Source organism: Arachis stenosperma, chromosome 6 (assembly GCF_014773155.1).
Source record: "Arachis stenosperma cultivar V10309 chromosome 6, arast.V10309.gnm1.PFL2, whole genome shotgun sequence".
Taxonomy (NCBI): domain Eukaryota; kingdom Viridiplantae; phylum Streptophyta; class Magnoliopsida; order Fabales; family Fabaceae; genus Arachis; species Arachis stenosperma.
In genome coordinates, this window is record NC_080382.1 from 22,050,942 (window position 1) to 22,068,916 (window position 17,975).

The 17,975-nt window shown below is 40.3% G+C and overlaps 2 protein-coding genes across 3 annotated transcripts; one reads left to right on the plus strand and one right to left on the minus strand.

The window, feature by feature from the left end:
- Positions 1–10,191: 10,191 nt before the first annotated feature.
- On the plus strand, positions 10,192–13,270 carry LOC130935178 (uncharacterized). 2 transcript variants are annotated; one of them, XM_057864775.1, is made up of 9 exons: positions 10,192–10,312; positions 10,400–10,829; positions 10,907–10,977; positions 11,061–12,228; positions 12,323–12,398; positions 12,471–12,534; positions 12,615–12,750; positions 12,821–12,934; positions 13,015–13,270. In XM_057864775.1, exons 1-9 carry the CDS (start codon positions 10,203–10,205, stop codon positions 13,078–13,080), a joined length of 2,235 nt encoding a protein of 744 aa, XP_057720758.1. In that variant the 5' UTR covers positions 10,192–10,202; the 3' UTR covers positions 13,081–13,270. The 2 variants fall into 2 exon arrangements, with proteins under 2 accessions (XP_057720758.1, XP_057720759.1); XM_057864776.1 differs by having other exon boundaries at positions 12,830–12,934.
- Positions 13,271–13,335: 65 nt separating this feature from the next.
- On the minus strand, positions 13,336–16,840 carry LOC130935179 (L-ascorbate oxidase homolog). The gene is made up of 5 exons (XM_057864777.1): positions 16,572–16,840; positions 16,358–16,467; positions 15,133–15,403; positions 13,815–14,629; positions 13,336–13,731 (listed from the first exon to the last, which is right to left on the minus strand). The coding sequence occupies exons 1-5, from the start codon at positions 16,713–16,715 to the stop codon at positions 13,440–13,442; spliced, it is 1,632 nt and encodes a 543-aa protein (XP_057720760.1). The 5' UTR covers positions 16,716–16,840; the 3' UTR covers positions 13,336–13,439.
- Positions 16,841–17,975: the final 1,135 nt, after the last annotated feature.

Below are 17,975 nucleotides of genomic sequence, written 5' to 3' on the forward strand. Positions count from 1 at the left end.
AATGACTGGGTTGCCTCCCAGTAAGCGCTTCTTTACTGTCTTTAGCTGGACTTCCACTGAGAATCACTCAAGTCTCAGTTTTGAGCACTCCTGCTCAAAGTTTCCTTCAAGATAATGTTTGATTCTCTGTCCATTAACAATGAACTTCTTATCAGAATCAATATCCTGAAGCTCAACATATCCATATGGTGACACTCCTGTAATCACATATGGACCCCCCCAACGGGATTTGAGTTTTCCTGGAAACAGTTTGAGCCTAGAGTTGAAGAGCAGAACTTTTTGTTCTGGCTCAAAGACTCTGGTTGACAATCTCTTGTCATGCCACTTCTTTGCCTTTTCCTTATAAATTTTTGCACTTTCAAAGGCATTGAGTCTGAACTCCTCTAGCTCATTTAGCTGGAGCAGTCTTTTCTCACCAGCTAACTGTGCATCCATGTTTAGGAATCTGGTTGCCCAGTAGGCTTTATGTTCCAGTTCCACAGGCAAATGACAGGCCTTCCCATACACCAATTGGTATGGAGAGGTTCCTATAGGAGTCTTGAATGCTGTTCTGTATGCCCACAGAGCATCATCCAAGCTCTTTGCCCAATCCTTTCTTCGGGACATTACAGTCCGTTCTAGGATTCTTTTTAGCTCTCTGTTAGAGACTTCAGCTTGCCCATTTGTCTGTGGATGATACGGAGTTGCCACTTTATGGCTGATTCCATATCTAACCATAGCAGAGTATAGCTGTTTATTGCAGAAATGAGTGCCCCCATCACTGATTAGCACTCTGGGGACGCCAAACCTGCTGAAAATATTTTTCTGGAGGAATTTCAGCACAGTCTTGGTATCATTAGTGGGTGTAGCAATTGCTTCTACCCATTTAGATACATAATCCACTGCCACCAGAATGTAAGTGTTTGAGTATGATGGTGGGAATGGCCCCATGAAATCAATTCCCCATACATCAAACAATTCTATCTCTAATATTCCTTGTTGAGGCATGGCATATCCGTGAGGCAGGTTACCAGCTCTTTGGCAACTGTCACAGTTACGCACAAACTCTCAGGAATCTTTATAGAGAGTAGGCCAGTAGAAGCCGCACTGGAGAACTTTAGTGGCTGTTCGCTCACTTCCAAAATGTCCTCCATACTGTGATCCATGGCAGTGCCATAGGATCCTTCGTGCTTCTTCTCTGGGTACACACCTGCGGATCACTCCGTCAGCACATCTCTTAAAGAGATATGGTTCATCCCAAAGGTAGTACTTGGCATCTGAAATTAGTTTCTTTCTCTGCACATAACTGTACTCTTTGGGTATGAACCTCACAGCTTTATAGTTTGCAATATCTGCAAACCATGGAGCTTCCTGAATGGCAAAGAGTTGCTCATCTGGGAAAGTCTCAGAGATTTCAGTAGAAGGGAGGGACGCCCCAGCTACTGGTTCTATTCTGGACAGATGATCAGCTACTTGGTTCTCTGTCCCTTTTCTGTCTCTTATTTCTATATCAAACTCTTGCAGAAGCAACACCCATCTGATAAGCCTGGGTTTTGAATCCTGCTTTGTGAGTAAGTATTTAAGAGCAGCATGGTCAGTGTACACAATCACCTTTGATCCCACTAAGTAGGATCTAAACTTGTCAATGGCATAGACCACTGCAAGTAACTCTTTTTCTGTGGTTGTGTAATTCTTCTGTGCATCATTTAGAACACGGCTAGCATAATAAATGACATGCAGAAGTTTGTTATGCCTCTGTCCCAACACTGCACCAATGGCATGATCACTGGCATCACACATTAATTCAAATGGTAATGCCCAATCTGGTGCAGAGATGACTGGTGCTGTGACCAGTTTAGCTTTCAGGGTCTCAAATGCCTGCAAACACTGTGTGTCAAACACAAATGGTGTGTCAGCAGCTAACAGGTTACTCAGAAGTTTAGCAATTTTCGAAAAGTCCTTAATAAACCTTCTGTAGAATCCTGCATGCCCCAGAAAGCTTCTGATTGCCTTAACATTGGCAGGTGGTGGTAATTTTTCAATTACCTCCACCTTTGCCTTATCCACCTCTATCCCCCTGCTTGAAATTTTGTGCCCAAGGACAATTCCTTCAGTCACCATAAAGTGACATTTCTCCCAGTTTAAAACCAGGTTAGTCTCTTGGCATCTTTTCAGGACAAGTGATAGGTGGTTAAGACAGGAGCTAAATGAGTCTCCATATACTGAAAAGTCATCCATGAAGACTTCCAGAAATTTCTCTACCATATCTGAGAAGATAGAGAGCATGCACCTCTGAAAGGTTGCAGGTGCATTGCACAGACCAAAAGGCATTCTCCTATAGGCAAACACGCCAGAAGGGCATGTGAATGCTGTTTTCTCTTGATCTTGAGGATCTACTGCAATTTGGTTGTAGCCTGAGTAGCCATCCAAAAAGCAGTAATAGTCATGGCCAGCTAGTCTTTCTAGCATTTGGTCTATGAATGGTAAAGGAAAATGATCCTTTCTGGTGGCTGTATTGAGTCTTCTGTAGTCAATACACATGCGCCACCCTGTGACTGTTCTTGTAGGAACCAGTTCATTTTTTTCATTATGAACCACTGTCATGCCTCCCTTTTTGGGAACAACTTGGACAGGGCTCACCCAGGGGCTATCAGAAATAGGATAAATAATTCCAGCCTCCAGTAATTTAGTGACCTCTTTCTGCACCACCTCCTTCATGGCAGGATTTAGCCTCCTCTGTGGTTGAACCACTGGTTTGGCATTATCCTCCAATAGGATCTTGTGCATGCATCTGGCTGGGCTAATGCCCTTGAGATCACTTATGGACCACCCAAGAGCTGTCTTGTGTGTCCTTAGCACTTTAATCAGTGCTTCCTCTTCCTGTGAATTTAAGGCAGAGCTTATAATCACTGGAAAAGTGTCACCCTCTCCCAGAAATGCACATTTCAGGGATGGTGGTAATGGTTTGAGTTCAGGCTTAGGAGGCTTATCCTCCTCCTGAGGAATTTTCGAAAATTCCTTTGCCTCCTCTGGCTCTTCCTGATCAGTTGGAGCATCTTTGAAGATGTCCTCAAGCTCTGATTCTAGGCTTTCAGCCATATTGATCTCTTCTACCAGAGAGTCAATAATGTCAGCGTCCATGCAGTCCTCTGGTGTGTCTGGATGCTGCATTGCTTTTACAGCATTCAACTTGAACTCATCCTCATTGACTCTCAAGGTTACTTCCCCTTTTTGTACATCAATGAGAGTTCGTCCAGTTGCTAGGAAAGGTCTTCCTAGAATGAGAGTTGCACTTTTGTGCTCCTCCATTTCCAGCACCACAAAGTCAGTTGGAAAGGCAAATGGCCCAACCTTGACAATCATGTCCTCTATTATGCCTGATGGGTGTTTAATGGAGCCATCAGCAAGTTGGAGGCATATCCTGGTTGGTTTGACCTCTCCAATCAACCCAAGCTTTCTGATAGTGGATGCAGGTATTAAATTAATACTTGCTCCAAGATCACATAAGGCTACCTTGGTGTAAGTGCCTTCCAATGTGCATGGTATCAGAAAGCTTCCAGGATCTTGAAGCTTTTCTGGTAAGCTTTTTAGAATGACTGCACTGCATTCTTCAGTGAGAAACACTTTTTCAGTTTCTCTCCAATCCTTCTTATGACTTAAGATCTCTTTCATGAACTTAGCATAAGAAGGTATTTGCTCAAGTGCCTCTGCAAAAGGAATCTTTATTTCAAGAGTCCTTAAATAGTCTGCAAAGCGGGCAAATTGTTTATCCTGTTCCGCCTTGCGGAGTTTCTGAGGATAAGGCATCTTGGCTTGATATTCTTCAACCTTAGATGCTGCAGGTTTATTCCTTACAGAAGTGGTTGAAGAAGCCTTGTTAGAGGGATTACTGTCAGAACTCTCAGGTGTCTGATTCTCCTTGGGCGTTTGAACGCCAGGAGTGGATGAAGTTTGGGCGTTAAACGCCAACTTCTCCCCCTTTTCTGGCGTTTGAACGCCAGAACTGGGCAGGGAATGGGCGTTTAACGCCAGCTTTCCTCCCTGTTCTGGCGTTTGAACGCCAGTATTGGGCAAGGAATGGGCGTTTAACGCCAGCTTTCCTTCCCTTTCTGGCGTTTGAACGCCAATAATATTCCTCTCTGGGCTCTTACTGTCCTCAGAGGGATTTTGAACAGTGGCTTGGTCATCCTCTGTCAACTGTTCCTTAATTGACTTCTTGCTCTTTTGAGCAGTGGCATTCAGTGTTTTCCCACTCCTCAGTTGAACTGCTTGACATTCTTCTGTTATTTGTTTAGATATTTGCTGTTTTGCTTGATTCAACTGCAGTTCTATGCTCTTGTTAGCAACCTTAGTATCATGGAGCATTTCTTTAAATTCTGCTAACTGTTCTGTCATCAGGAGCAATTGTTGATTAAGCTCATTCATCTGTTCTTGAGGATCAGGATCAGTGACTACTGCCATGACCTCTTCTTGTGGAACGAATTCCTTGCTAGAATATAAGTATTGGTTTCTAGCAACAGTGTCTATAAGCTCTTGAGCTTCTTCAATTGTCTTCCTCATGTGTATAGATCCACCAGCTGAGTGGTCTAAAGACATCTGAGCTTTTTCTGTGAGCCCATAGTAGAAGATGTCTAACTGTACCCACTCTGAAAACATTTCAGAGGGGCATTTTCTAAGCATACCTCTATACCTCTCCCAGGCATTATAAAGGGATTCATTATCCTCTTGTTTAAAGCCTTGGATGTCCAGCCTTAGCTGTGTCATCCTCTTTGGAGGGTAGAAATGATTCAGGAATTTGTCTGATAACTGTTTCCATGTCTTTATGCTTGCTGTAGGTTGGTTATTTAACCACCTTTTAGCTTGATCTTTTACAGCAAATGGAAACAGTAATAGTCTATAGACATCCTGATCTACCTCTTTATCATGTACTGTGTCAGCAATTTGTAAGAACTGTGCCAGAAACTCAGTAGGTTCTTCCTGTGGAAGACCGGAATACTGGCAATTTTGCTGCACTATGATAATGAGTTGAGGATTTAGCTCAAAGCTGCTTGCTTTGATGGGAGGTATACAGATGCTACTCCCATATGCAGCTGTAATGGGGTTAGCATAAGACCCCAGAGTCCTCTTGGACTGATTAATTCCACTTAAGTCCATAATGGACAAAAGGGAAATGAGAATGATTGCAAAGAGATAAATTTTGTTTTTTTTTATTTTTTTTTTATTTTTTTTTTGAAATAACCGAAAAAATCAAAATATAATAAAATAAGAGGAAAATAAAATAAAATTCGAAAATTTAAAAATAAAATAAGATCAAAGCAAATTGAGAACTGAATCAATTAGTAAAAAAAAGATTTTGAAAACAGCAATTAAGAAGATATGATTGAAAAATTTTTATGAAAGAGATTTGATTTTTAAAAAGAGGAAAGAGAAAAACACAAAAGACACCAAACTTAAAATTTTTGAAAATCAAACACTAATTTTTTTCGAAAATTTTAAAGGAAAAACACAAAGAGGACACCAAACTTAGAACTTTTATGAATCAAAAAGGGGCTAAGAACAAGAAAAATTCGAAAATTAAAAGAAGAAAAACAAAACGCATGCAATTGACACCAAACTTAGAATATGAAACTAGACTCAACTAAAAGACTCTAAACCAACAAAAATAAAACAGTCCTAATCTAAGCAACAAAATAAACCGTCAGTTGTCCAAACTCGAACAATCCCCGGCAACGGCGCCAAAAACTTGGTGCACGAAATTGCAATAACACTTTTGCAATCCCGCACAACTAACCAGCAAGTGCACTGGGTCGTCCAAGTAATACCTTGCGTGAGCAAGGGTCGATCCCACGGAGATTGTCGGCTTGAAGCAAGCTATGGTTATCTTGTAAATCTTAGTCAGGACAGCAGAAATTATCAGGATTGATTGTAAGAAGCAAAAGAACATGTAATGGTTACTTGTACTGCAGTAATGGAGAATGGGTTGAGGTTTGGAGATGCTCCATCTTCCGAATCTCTGCTTTCCTACTATCTTCTTCATCAAACACGCATGTCTCCTTCCATGGCAAGCTCGTGTAGGGTCTCACTGTTGTCAGCAGCTACCTCCCATCCGCGCAGTGAAAGCTAATGCACACACTCTGTCACAGTGCTGCCAATCACCGGTTTGGTTCCCTCCCCTACCGGAATAGAATAACTCTTTTGCGTCTGTCACTAACGCCCAGTAGGTTACAGGTTTGAAGCACGTCACAGTCATTCAATCATTGAATCCTACTCAGAATACCACAGACACGGTTTAGACCTTCCGGATTCTCTTGAATGCTGCCATCAGGTCCTGCCTATACCACGAAGATTCCAATTAAAGAACCCAAGAGATAACTACTCAATATAAGATAGAACAGAGGTGGTTGTCAGGCACGTGTTCATGGTTGAGAATGATGATGATTGTCACGGATCATCACATTCATCCGAATTAAGAACAAGTGTTATCTTAGAATGGAAGCAAGCATGATTGAATAAGAAACAGTAGTAATTGCATTAATCCATCAAGACACAGCAGAGCTCCTCACCCCCAACCATGGGGTTTAGAGACTCATACTGTAAAAGAACGTGTACAAAATATTATGGGGTCATAAGGTTCTGATTACCAAGTCAAAAGGTCCTATAAGTAGTAAACTAGTATCCTAAGGTTTACAGAAATGAGTAAATGACAGAAAAATCCACTTCCGGGCCCACTTGGTGTGTGCTTGGGCTGAGCATTGAAGCTTTTATGTGTAGAGACATTTTCTGGAGTTAAACGCCAGTTCTCATGCCAGTTTGGGCGTTTAACTCCAAGTTTTATGCCAGTTCCGGCGTTTAACGCTGGAATTTCTGAGGCCGGATTGCTACGCAGGTTTGGGCCATCAAATCTTGGGCAAAGTATGAACTATTATATATTGCTGGAAAGCCCTGGATGTCTACTTTCCAATGCCGTTGAGAGCGCGCCAATTGGGCTTCTGTAGCTCCAGAAAATCCGCTTCGAGTGCAGGGAGGTCAGAATCCAACAGCATCTGCAGTCCTTTTCAGTCTCTGGATCAGATTTTTGCTCAGAACCTTCAATTTCAGTCAGAAAATACCTGAAATCACAGAAAAACACACAAACTCATAGTAAAGTCCAGAAAAGTGAATTTTAACTAAAAACTAATAAAAATATAATAAAAACTCAACTAAAACTACCAAAAACATACTAAAAACAATGCCAAAAAGCATATAAATTATCCGCTCATCACTGGGTTATTGGTTCAACCGATGGGTCACTAGTTGAACTGTTTAACCCAGTCCTTTGTAAATAAAAAATAAAAAATAGTAAAAAATTTAAAGTTAAAATTTAAAATATATATTTTTACTAACATTTTAAGAATATTCAACTATTCTAAAATAATATGAAACAGAAATAATAAGCATTTTATTAATTTTACTCTATCATAAATATTTTATTTTGTTTTTATATTAAAATAATAATTGTTTTCAAATTTTAATAATTTATTAATAAATTTATATCTATTATACTATTATATACTACAAGTATTTATTAAAAAATAATATTAATAGATATTATATAATTATGAAAAGAAAAATTAGTGAATTTATAATTATTATTAAATAAAAATATAATTAATTTAAAAATAAATGAGTTTATAACTAAAATTAAAATAAATTAAATAAAAATAAATATATTTGATAAAAGATATCTATATATATAATAATTTGTAAATATGATGATTAGAATTGTGATAGCCTGGTGGTTGTGACATGCTCCTTTTTTATTGAGGACACAGATTCGTTTTTTATTGAGGACACGGGTTCGAACCCCACGTCATTGTTGGACCGGTTTATCGAGTTTGACCGATTTACGGGTTTGACCGGTTCATACTGGTTCTCATCCTTGTGCGGTCTAATTAGCGGATCGGATCGGCTCAGAATTTGGTTCACCAGTTTTTTGGTCGAACTGGCGGTCCGATCCGGTTTTTACAATATTGATCTGCCTAGGCTTCGGAACCCAGTATAAAGAAAACCTCTCCAGAAGCATTCATCCATATACCACGGAAACACATTATCATCAACCCCAATTTTCAAAAACATCGACTTGAACCCTTTATACGAAGACTTGTACAAGCTGAAAATAGCTCAGCCAGGAACATTAGTCAAGTTCAACCAACAACCTCACTTAACACCTTTACACTGAAATAAAGCAAAAAATACCTCCAAGGAACATTAGTCAAGTTCAACCAACAACCCCACTTAACACCTTTACACTGAAATAAAGCAAAAAATACCTCGAATGATGGTACAACCCCAAGACAACCCATCAATACCTCAAACTCCCTCACAAACGCCTAGGAATAACTGCGAGGGGGCACATTTCAATTGCATCAGCACCCCACACTCAAACTCAGAGAATGAAAACTTGACACTAAGCTCAACAAATACACAACTGTACATAAAGATAAATTCAAAACCCTCACCCCAGGTGATACACACGGTCAGCAACATTGCACAGAAAAAATTTTATTTTTATATCTGAACCATCCCTAACCCAAGACGACACTGGACCTAGCTGAGAGATACTATTCTCATCATGAAAAACCAAAACCCACTTCGTCATAGACTCAGCAACCCAAGCAAAGGGATCACGGGGATCCTAAACAAAAGCTTCCTCAACAATCCTATCTTTATCCTCAGCAATAGCCTTTTTCCCTCGACCCTTGGCATTCTTTTTTGAAATAGTTTTCTCCTTTTCCATCACGAAAGAAAAAGAAAAAAACTCAGAAAAAATGAAATACAAAGCAAAAGAACACTAACCTCTTCTGTCCATTCTTCAGCAAATACACAAAAAGCCTAGTCAAGATCGAAAGGAACAAAAAGAACAAAATTTTACCCACTAGCCCACTAAAAATTCAAACAATGAAGACCCAAGTCAAAGCAAAACCGTCCAACTCCGCACGGTGCACCATACTGACGGTTTAGAAACCGCTCCAGTTCCCCAAGCGCATTAACTCAACGTGACCTTTTATTTATTTTCTCTCACTAACGAAGCAAAACTCATATTTACAAAAATTCACACTTTACAATAAAAATTCAATTTACTGCCAAACCATCAAGGTACTCCCATTTTCGAATAACCTCTAAAACGAGGTTGAGCTTAGGGACTCTTACCAGTTCCAATTCCGAGCTATACTTCATCAAAGCTCAACCTGTTTATGGTTTGGTATCCCAAACAGGTCAACATTGGGGGCTATGATTCGTTACCCAAAGTATGACCCACACCAACAACCTCAGAATTGGAGCGCTAAGGATAACTTCTCCAAAAATCTCTCCAATCAAACTACCACAACCCCAGCAACCGGAATAATAGCAAATAGACTTCATCAAACCAAAGAACAAGATACGAATAATCGCCTAAAGGTAACTCCATATATACTAGTGACCAACTTAGTCACAGGTATGCAATTCACTCCATTTCCATTCTAAATATTCTTACACTCTTACTTACTTGAGCGTTGGAGTCCATTTGCAGGTGCCCAATGCCGCCGCCCTCACAAGAAGGCGATGTTCCTCACTTTCATTTCTAGAAAAGCAAGTTCAAACGATATTAGAACGCGCTATATCTCGCAATATCTATATTCACACAGGAATAAGAGAGATATCCAGATGCCGAATATATGTGACCAAACCTTATCATATGAATTAGCAAGAGAGTTGATTCCTTCATGTATGTGATATCTTTTATATTTGGAATTTAGGTTATGTCTAAATGAAATTAATTAATGTTAATTAGAATAAAAAAATATAAATGAATTGTGTGTTTTTTTCCTTCTAAATTTTGTTGGGTAAATATTATGTAGGGAAGAAACTAGAAAACATTAGAAGTTGTGGCCCAACTGTACTTATCACCTCTTTGATGGTTGACCTAATGAAGATTAGAAGTTGTGGCCCAAAGCAAGTTTTCAGAAGACACGTGAGACACAAAAAAAAAAAAAAGAGAGGGCATGGGGGCAAACTGGCAAAGAAAGTGCAGGTGAATGTAAAGAGGTTGGGTCAGTTGAGGAATGAGGACACATTGGAGTAAAAATGTGTAAGGATGTTGTCATCGTCTCTTTATTTTCCCGCCGCGAATGGAAGGAATCAATTATTTATTTAAGGTTCAGCTGCTCCATCAACTCGTTCCTCAAACCACGATATCCAACGATATGGGATCGCTCCCGCTCCCACTCAACCAATATTCATATCCCAATGCTCGCAGGGACAACTCAGTTGTTGACGATTTTCACGGCATTACCATTCCTGACCCTTACAGATGGTACTCCGCACTCCATCTCTATGTATGTATGTGTGTATGTAGGGGATGTTGATCATTTCATTTCTTCTTCTTCTTCTTCTTCTACAGGCTTGAGAATCCTGATGCCCAAGAAGTGAAGGACTTCGTGCACAGCCAGCTTCAGCTAACGGATTCTGTACTGGAGAGCTGCGCTGCACGTCCCAACCTCCGCCACAAACTCACCAACCTCTTCGACCATCCTCGCTACACTGTACCTTTCAGGCGATCGCACAACACCTATTTCTACTTCCACAACTCTGGCCTTCAGCCACACAATGTTCTCTACATGCAGAATGGCTTCCTCGCCGGGGCTCAACCGCACCTTCTGCTTGACCCCAATGCACTCAGCCCAGATGGATCCGTCTCCCTCACTGCTGTATCCGTAAGCCAACATGCTGACTTCTTGGCTTATGGCCTTAGTTCTAGCGGCACCGATTGGGTCACTATCAACATAATGCGTATCCAAGACAAGCATCTCCTCCCACATACTTTATCCTGGGTGCGTCTCCATCTCTATCCAAATTCAATAATCTACTACTTTTCATTTAGCCTCCTTCAATATATTCACTTCAACAGGTGAAATTTTCTTCTATTAGTTGGACGCATGACACCAAAGGTTTCTTCTATAGCCGCTATCCAGCTCCCAAGTAAGTCACCCATCTCCATCTTTCCAGATTTTACCTTCATTCGTGATGAATTTGTTGCCAACTCTATCTACATAACATTCTAGGGAGGGACAACTGGTAGATGCTGGCACTGAGACAAACACTAACCTTTACCATGAACTCTATTATCATTTTCTGGGTACTGATCAGTCACAAGATATTTTGTGCTGGAGAGATCCCCAGAACCCTGAATATCGGTTTAGAGCAAGTGTTAGTGATGATGGCAGGTATATTATCATGTATATTGAACAAGGTTGCGACCCAGTGAATAAACTTTACTACTGTGACATGTCCGAACTTACGAATGGGCTGCAAGGTTTTGGGAATAAACAGGAAGAAGAAGATCCTCATGCTCATGCTACTATGCTCCCATTTGTAAAGCTTGTTGACACGTTTGATGCACAGTTTCACTACGTTGCCAATGATGACACTGTATTCACATTCTTAACAAACAAAAATGCCCCCAAATATAAACTAGTCCGAGTGGATTTGAAAGAACCTATTAATTCTTGGTTCGATGTTATCCACGAGTCAGAGAGGGATGTTCTTGAATCAGCATGCGCTGTGAACGGCAACCAAGTAATCGTAAGCTACTTGAGTGATGTCAAGTACGTTGTGCAAGTAAGAGACTTGGAAACAGGTTGCTTGCAGCATCTTTTACCAATTGACATTGGCACCGTTAATGGAATCTCTGCACGCCGTCAAGACAGTGTCTTTTTCTTTGGCTTCTCCAGCTTCCTGAGTCCTGGTATCGTATATCGGTGCGACCTGGGAACACAAGCTCCTGTTATCAAGATATTCCGCGAGATTGTAGTTCCTGGTTTTGATCGCTCTCAGTTTCATGCCAATCAGGTGTTTGTTGCTAGTAAAGATGGTACCAAGATTCCAATGTTCATTGTTGCAAGAAAGGACATTAGTTTGGATGGTTCACACCCCTGTTTGCTATACGGGTATGGTGGTTTTAACGTGAGTGTCACACCGTGTTTCAGTGTGAGCCGCATTGTGCTTGCAAGACACTTGGGTTGTGTTTTGTGCATAGCGAACATTCGAGGTGGTGGGGAGTATGGGGAGGAATGGCACAAAGCAGGATCCCTTGCAAAGAAGCAGAATTGTTTCGATGACTTCATCTCTGCAGCCGAATACCTTGTATCCGTAGGGTATACCCAGCCCGCAAAGTTGTGTATTGAAGGCGGAAGCAACGGCGGACTTCTTGTTGCTGCTTGCATAAATCAGGTTTGGTTCCATTCATCATTTCTCTAATTGGCTAATTGCTTAGTGTTGTGCTGAGTTTTCGTTAAATATTTTGGCATTTTGTTGGTACATGCAGAGACCTGATCTTTTTGGTTGTGCACTGGCTCATGTTGGTGTTATGGACATGCTACGATTCCACAAGTTTACCATAGGTTTGTTTCGTGTCTTGCTTTTGTACATATGTATCACAATCACATTCATTTCGGGTCGTGGTTATTATTCAGGTCATGCTTGGACTTCAGAGTTTGGTTGTTCAGAAAAGGAGGAGGAGTTTCATTGGCTAATCAAGTAAGAGACCCAATTTGTAGCAATTGTTGGCTAGTGTCTAGTGCCTACTGCCTAGTATTAACTAAAGTTGTATAATATAGATACTCACCGTTGCACAATGTACGAAGACCCTGGGAAGAGTTTGGTGGTGGGTCAATCCAGTACCCATCAACGATGTTATTGACGGCTGATCATGATGATCGCGTTGTGCCACTCCACTCATTGAAGTTATTGGCGGTTAGTCTGCTTGCTAGCTTTGCATATATATTGGGGTATTATTGCACTGAATCTTGTTTATTATGTGTAGACGATGCAGTATGTTCTGAGTACTAGTATGAAGCAAAGTCCTCAAACAAACCCTATAATTGCTCGCATCGAATGCAAGGCCGGACATGGAGCTGGGCGTTCCATGCAGAAAATAGTAAGAAGATTTCCATTTCTTCTTTCCGTTTTTCCATTGTCCAAGTTTATATAATTGTTGTATTTGTTGTTGGCGTTCAGATTGAGGAGGCTGCTGACAGGTACGGATTTATGGCTAAAGTGTTAGAAGCCCACTGGATTGAATAGGACAGCAGCGAGCGAGCCTACTTAGGCTATTTCATCATCATGTATATCCCAATACTCGGGGTTTCACATCTTGTTGTATCTTAAATATATGTATGCAGTGTTCTGCTTTCTAAATAACATGTATGTCAATAATTTTAAGAGATACATCTTGTAATCTGAATCATTTAAAAAGAAATCTTTGTTATTATTATGAATGTATGTTCTCTGTTTAGCCATTTGAAACAAGAAATAGATATTTGATTCAATAAAAGTTGTGAATTCCTAGGGGTAAAATGTAGTGAGCATTGGAGAGAACATATAATGGATTGGTGGAAAAGAATGAGACCTCGAGGTGTGGTCAAGTGATATATAGGGTGGAATTAGAGGGGTCGGGTGTGTCGGCCAGAGGCCTTTCCACAGAGAAGAGCATTCTTGGGAATAGGGTATTCATCTCTGAGGGAAGTGGATGTTGTGTACACTCTCATATAGAATTGTTGGCCCAGGTATTGCCTTGCCCAGAATTCAGATCTCAAGTTCCACATTCCCACGTTGTCCAACGCCACATATATTGCTGTCCATGACTTTGGATATACCTGCGTCGTGCATCGCGAAACTGCGTCTCGAAGATTGTACTCGTTCCTGCTACCAGCTGTCCATGTTCCTCCATCCATACTATATGAACAGAAACTAAGTTAATTAATAAACCACTCTTGATTCTTAATTAAGCTTAAATTGATAAATGCTAATGTGCTTACCCAACAACAAAGAAAGAGTAGCCATCAAGATGATAGGTCTGGATGATGTCCTCGTCGTTCTGGAAGACAATCTCCACAAAAGTTCTGTAGTCAGTCTGCATGACAGACGTGTCAAGGTAGATGGCAGAGCCGCTGGGCCTGTCGGATATGCTCCCCACGCGGAAGACGCCGGGGATCTTGAAGAAGTCGGCCACCTTGAGAGGAGTGTCGGGTGCAACGTAAGACACGCTGTTAATGGCGTATCTCTGCTTCCCATTCACCTGCCCGGCTGAGCTCGACACCACGATTGTTCTCGTCAGGTTTATGAGACCGTAGTGGTACGACCCTTGCGGGTTGGGCCTTGGCCCACTTGCTGTCAGGTTCGTCCTGATGGACCGGGCCTGGTTCAACGACCAGTCAATCTGGGTGGTGGGGCCCCCAGGTGGCGGGCCCTGCACTGTCCCTGCTGAGTTGCTGTAGCGAAGAATTCCGGTGGTGGTGAGGACTGTGGTGGTGAAGCGAGTGGAAACCACGATGTAGTAGTCCCGGGGAGGTTGATCGGCGGTGACTAGGACGGAGTAGGATTGACCAACGTGGACATCGAGAGAGGAGTATGTGGTCTGAAGGGTGTGGGTTCCTTCCACTTCCACCAGAGTCATCTTGTGGTTCTGTATGCGGAAATTCAGGGAATTCTCCAGCCCCACATTTGATATTCTCAGCCTGTAACTCTTTCCTTGTTCCACGTTGAATGACGCCCCGTTCTCCCCGCGACCATTGATCAGGATTCCATCGGGGAGTGCTAGCTTTCTTCCGCTATCAAGTTGCCTTTGCAAATCCTGTAACACCAAATCAGATATCTCATTAGCAAATTCGGTACATGCATGCATCATTTACAACCTCTCTAATACTACCTAACTCCACTTAAATATTCAAATATAAAAATCTAAAATGTTTAATGATTCTGCGTGCTATTTTTTCTCTTTAATGATTCATACATCTTTTTGGGCCATGTGCATGTGGCCTGGATGGGACTAGGAAAAATAAATTGGGATTGGAGCGTTTGGCCTACCCAGACCCAGCTGTCCCGACCGAATTGAAATTGTAGCACGTAACGTAAGATGTCAAACTCAAATGTTAGATGCCCATCTTAATTACTAGAAAAGCTAGACAGAACACAAAGCAAGGCTGGAGAACATTAGTAAACTAAATAGTGCTAGCTAGCTGGGAATACTAATACAAGAAATACTTATTCTGTAAATGATTGCAAAAGGAAAGAAGCTGAGTTTTGTTTTCGGATTATAAGACCAGTAAATTAAAGTTAAATAAAAGAAGAGATTACCGTGTGGTTGGCCTTGTACCAGTCTCCAATGAGAACAGTGTAATCGCCGGCCGGATCAGGGAAGGGGACCGGGATCCTTGGCCTGCTGAGGATCCTGATGCCTCCGAAGCCGCCCGCAGCTTTGTGAAATGCAAGAGAAGGGAAGTAGTAAAAGCTTCCAATCTGATCCTTCACTTGAAGTATGTAAGTGAAGTTCTTCCCCGGTGGGATGGGACATGTTGTTCCAAACACCCCATCCTCGTATGAGTTCCTTCTCTGTTGGACCCCGTTCCTGCATCATTTTAACCAAGTTACATGCTGCCATGCCATGACATGCATATATGCTTAGATATTTTATATTTGAAGTAAATATTTTTTTAACAAGTGTTGTACCTAATATTTTCCGTAATAAAATGAAAAGCTGAGAGATATCATCCTCTACAAGTAGTCAAAATCCGTGGCTCTACTAGTATACTATGATTGCGCATTGATTTACTCTTACCGTGGGATCGTAATCAGAAAAGTATGTAAAGCATCCAGCAAATGAAAGCTAAGATGATAATCCATCTAGCGGAGAACAGCCTAGATAGCATAAATAAAATGGGCCCCAATCATTGACTAGCCTCGCCTGCACCTTCTTTCTATCATATTTTAATTTCTATAAGCAATCCCATTCTATCGTTGTATACAAAGCTCAAATTAAAATTCAATTATGCACATGCAGTCAATGATTTTTTACGCTTGTTGATATGCCCCTTCAGACCTTATAATCCAACTTAAATCTAAACACTTGATAACTAATTAATAATAAACACACGAGATTGCTCATTATCATGGCCTCCCTGATGGGGTGATCCGATCCTTTATTTTGGGGGAAATTTTAAATGAGATTGAAACAATATAGTATAGAATTTTAATTTATTTATTTTATTAGTGATTTTCTAATAAGAGCGGTGAGGCAGATCAGATCCATAATGATGCTGGAAAAATAGTCCGGATAGAAAATAATAATTATTTGGAGGAGCACATGGAATATGGACATTGAAATTTTTTGTTTACTAGCAGAATACAGCAAGTCATGTGACTTAACAAACATCCAAAAATGCACCAGTGTTGTGTGCTACCAATGGCAACACTCATCTGATCTTCACGGGAAGACAAGTATAATCAATTAAAATTATCATTATATTAATTAAATAAGATATATCGTAATAATGAGAGAGAGTGAGAGTGAAGATAGAGTTACCAGGAGAGGAGAAAGGGCTGGTCCAAGCTGTTGAAGACATTGATGATGAGGTTGTCGTTGGTAACTGAATGAATGTCTGGTCCTGGGAATTGGCCGTTTATGAGTATTCCCTGTAGATATCATAGATGAGATAAATAATGAAAGTGAGAGAGACAGAGATAGAGACAGAGACAGACAGATGATCTAATAAGGTAACATAATACAATAAGCGAACCTGTTGACGAACACCTAGCGGGTAAATGTCGCCGTAGGTAACATTCCAGTCGAAGAACCTGTAGGGATCTTCACCAAGACTCACGCTCACAGAAGCCAACACACACAACACCACGGCGGAAGCAACCCCTCTCTTTACCGCCATTTTAATTTGCTGCTCTCTCTGTCTCTATCTCTATTATACTCACTTGTCAGTACGGAGTCACTGCTCTATTCTGTCTGTCTTTCTAATAATAATGCTTGAGAGAGAGAGAGAGAGAGAGAGAGAGAGAGAGAGAGAGAGAGAGAGAGAGAGAGAGGGGTATGAAATGGTGAGGGGTGGACACACACATACATGATACATATATGTGCGGTACAGATTAGGAGGAGTAGGAAGGAGTGAATATAGCCGTGACTGAATGGTAAATCAAATAAGAGAGGGAAAGCTCTCAACTCAATTCGTCTTTTTCTCTCTTTCAAATGAACATAAAATGCTTACTAAGTAAATAAACTTGTATTACATGTCTAATAAAAACAGAAAAAATAAAAACTAAATATTAATAAAACAACTCCTATTTATATACATTTTAAATTTTCATATCACGGTCAGTTTAGACACCAAAAAAAAATATCACGGTCAGTTCTAATTTGTACAAAAAAGTCTATCATTTATATAAATAATTAATAATATATAAATTTCTAATACAGATTTATTGAAATAATTTTTATATAAAAATTATTTGATGGTATTAAATTTTTGAGGATATTATTATATCCTTTTCTATTAGTTTTTCTTCTTCAAGATTAATAGATAGGACGTAAATGAATGATTAATGCTATATAAACTCTACCTTAGACACTTAAATTTGATATTAAATAAAGTTGCTTATATTTTATTTCAGTTCCTAAACATTTTTGGTGAATTTTTCACTTTATATTCTTTAAAAAATAAAAAAGAAACATATACTGTGAAATGAGCTGCAAATGAAATTGGGAAATGGGAAATAGGTGTCGGTGGTGGGGTCCAAATATGAGCTGCTATTGAGAATTTAGAATTGGAAATAAAAGTGTGTGTGATTGCCTGCCACATGGGTTCATCTTTGTGTGTTCTCAGCTTCTCATAATTTGGAAGTGGAGAGGGGTGCTCGATCTTTGTTTTGACGCCAAAGAGAATATAATATGCATATGCCGCCATATGCATGGTCTCACTCTCACTCTCACTCTCACTCTCACTCTCACATGTGAATGTGACGAATTTAAGTGCCCATGTCCCTCTTCAGTTCTTCATCTCCATGAAATCCATGACCATACCTTTTAGAATTTAGACTAGATTAATGCATGTGTCTTACCCTCTTAGAAGGAGTAATTTAACGGTCACAAATTATTTGTAGTTGCTGTTTTTATATAAAATTAATAATTAAAAATA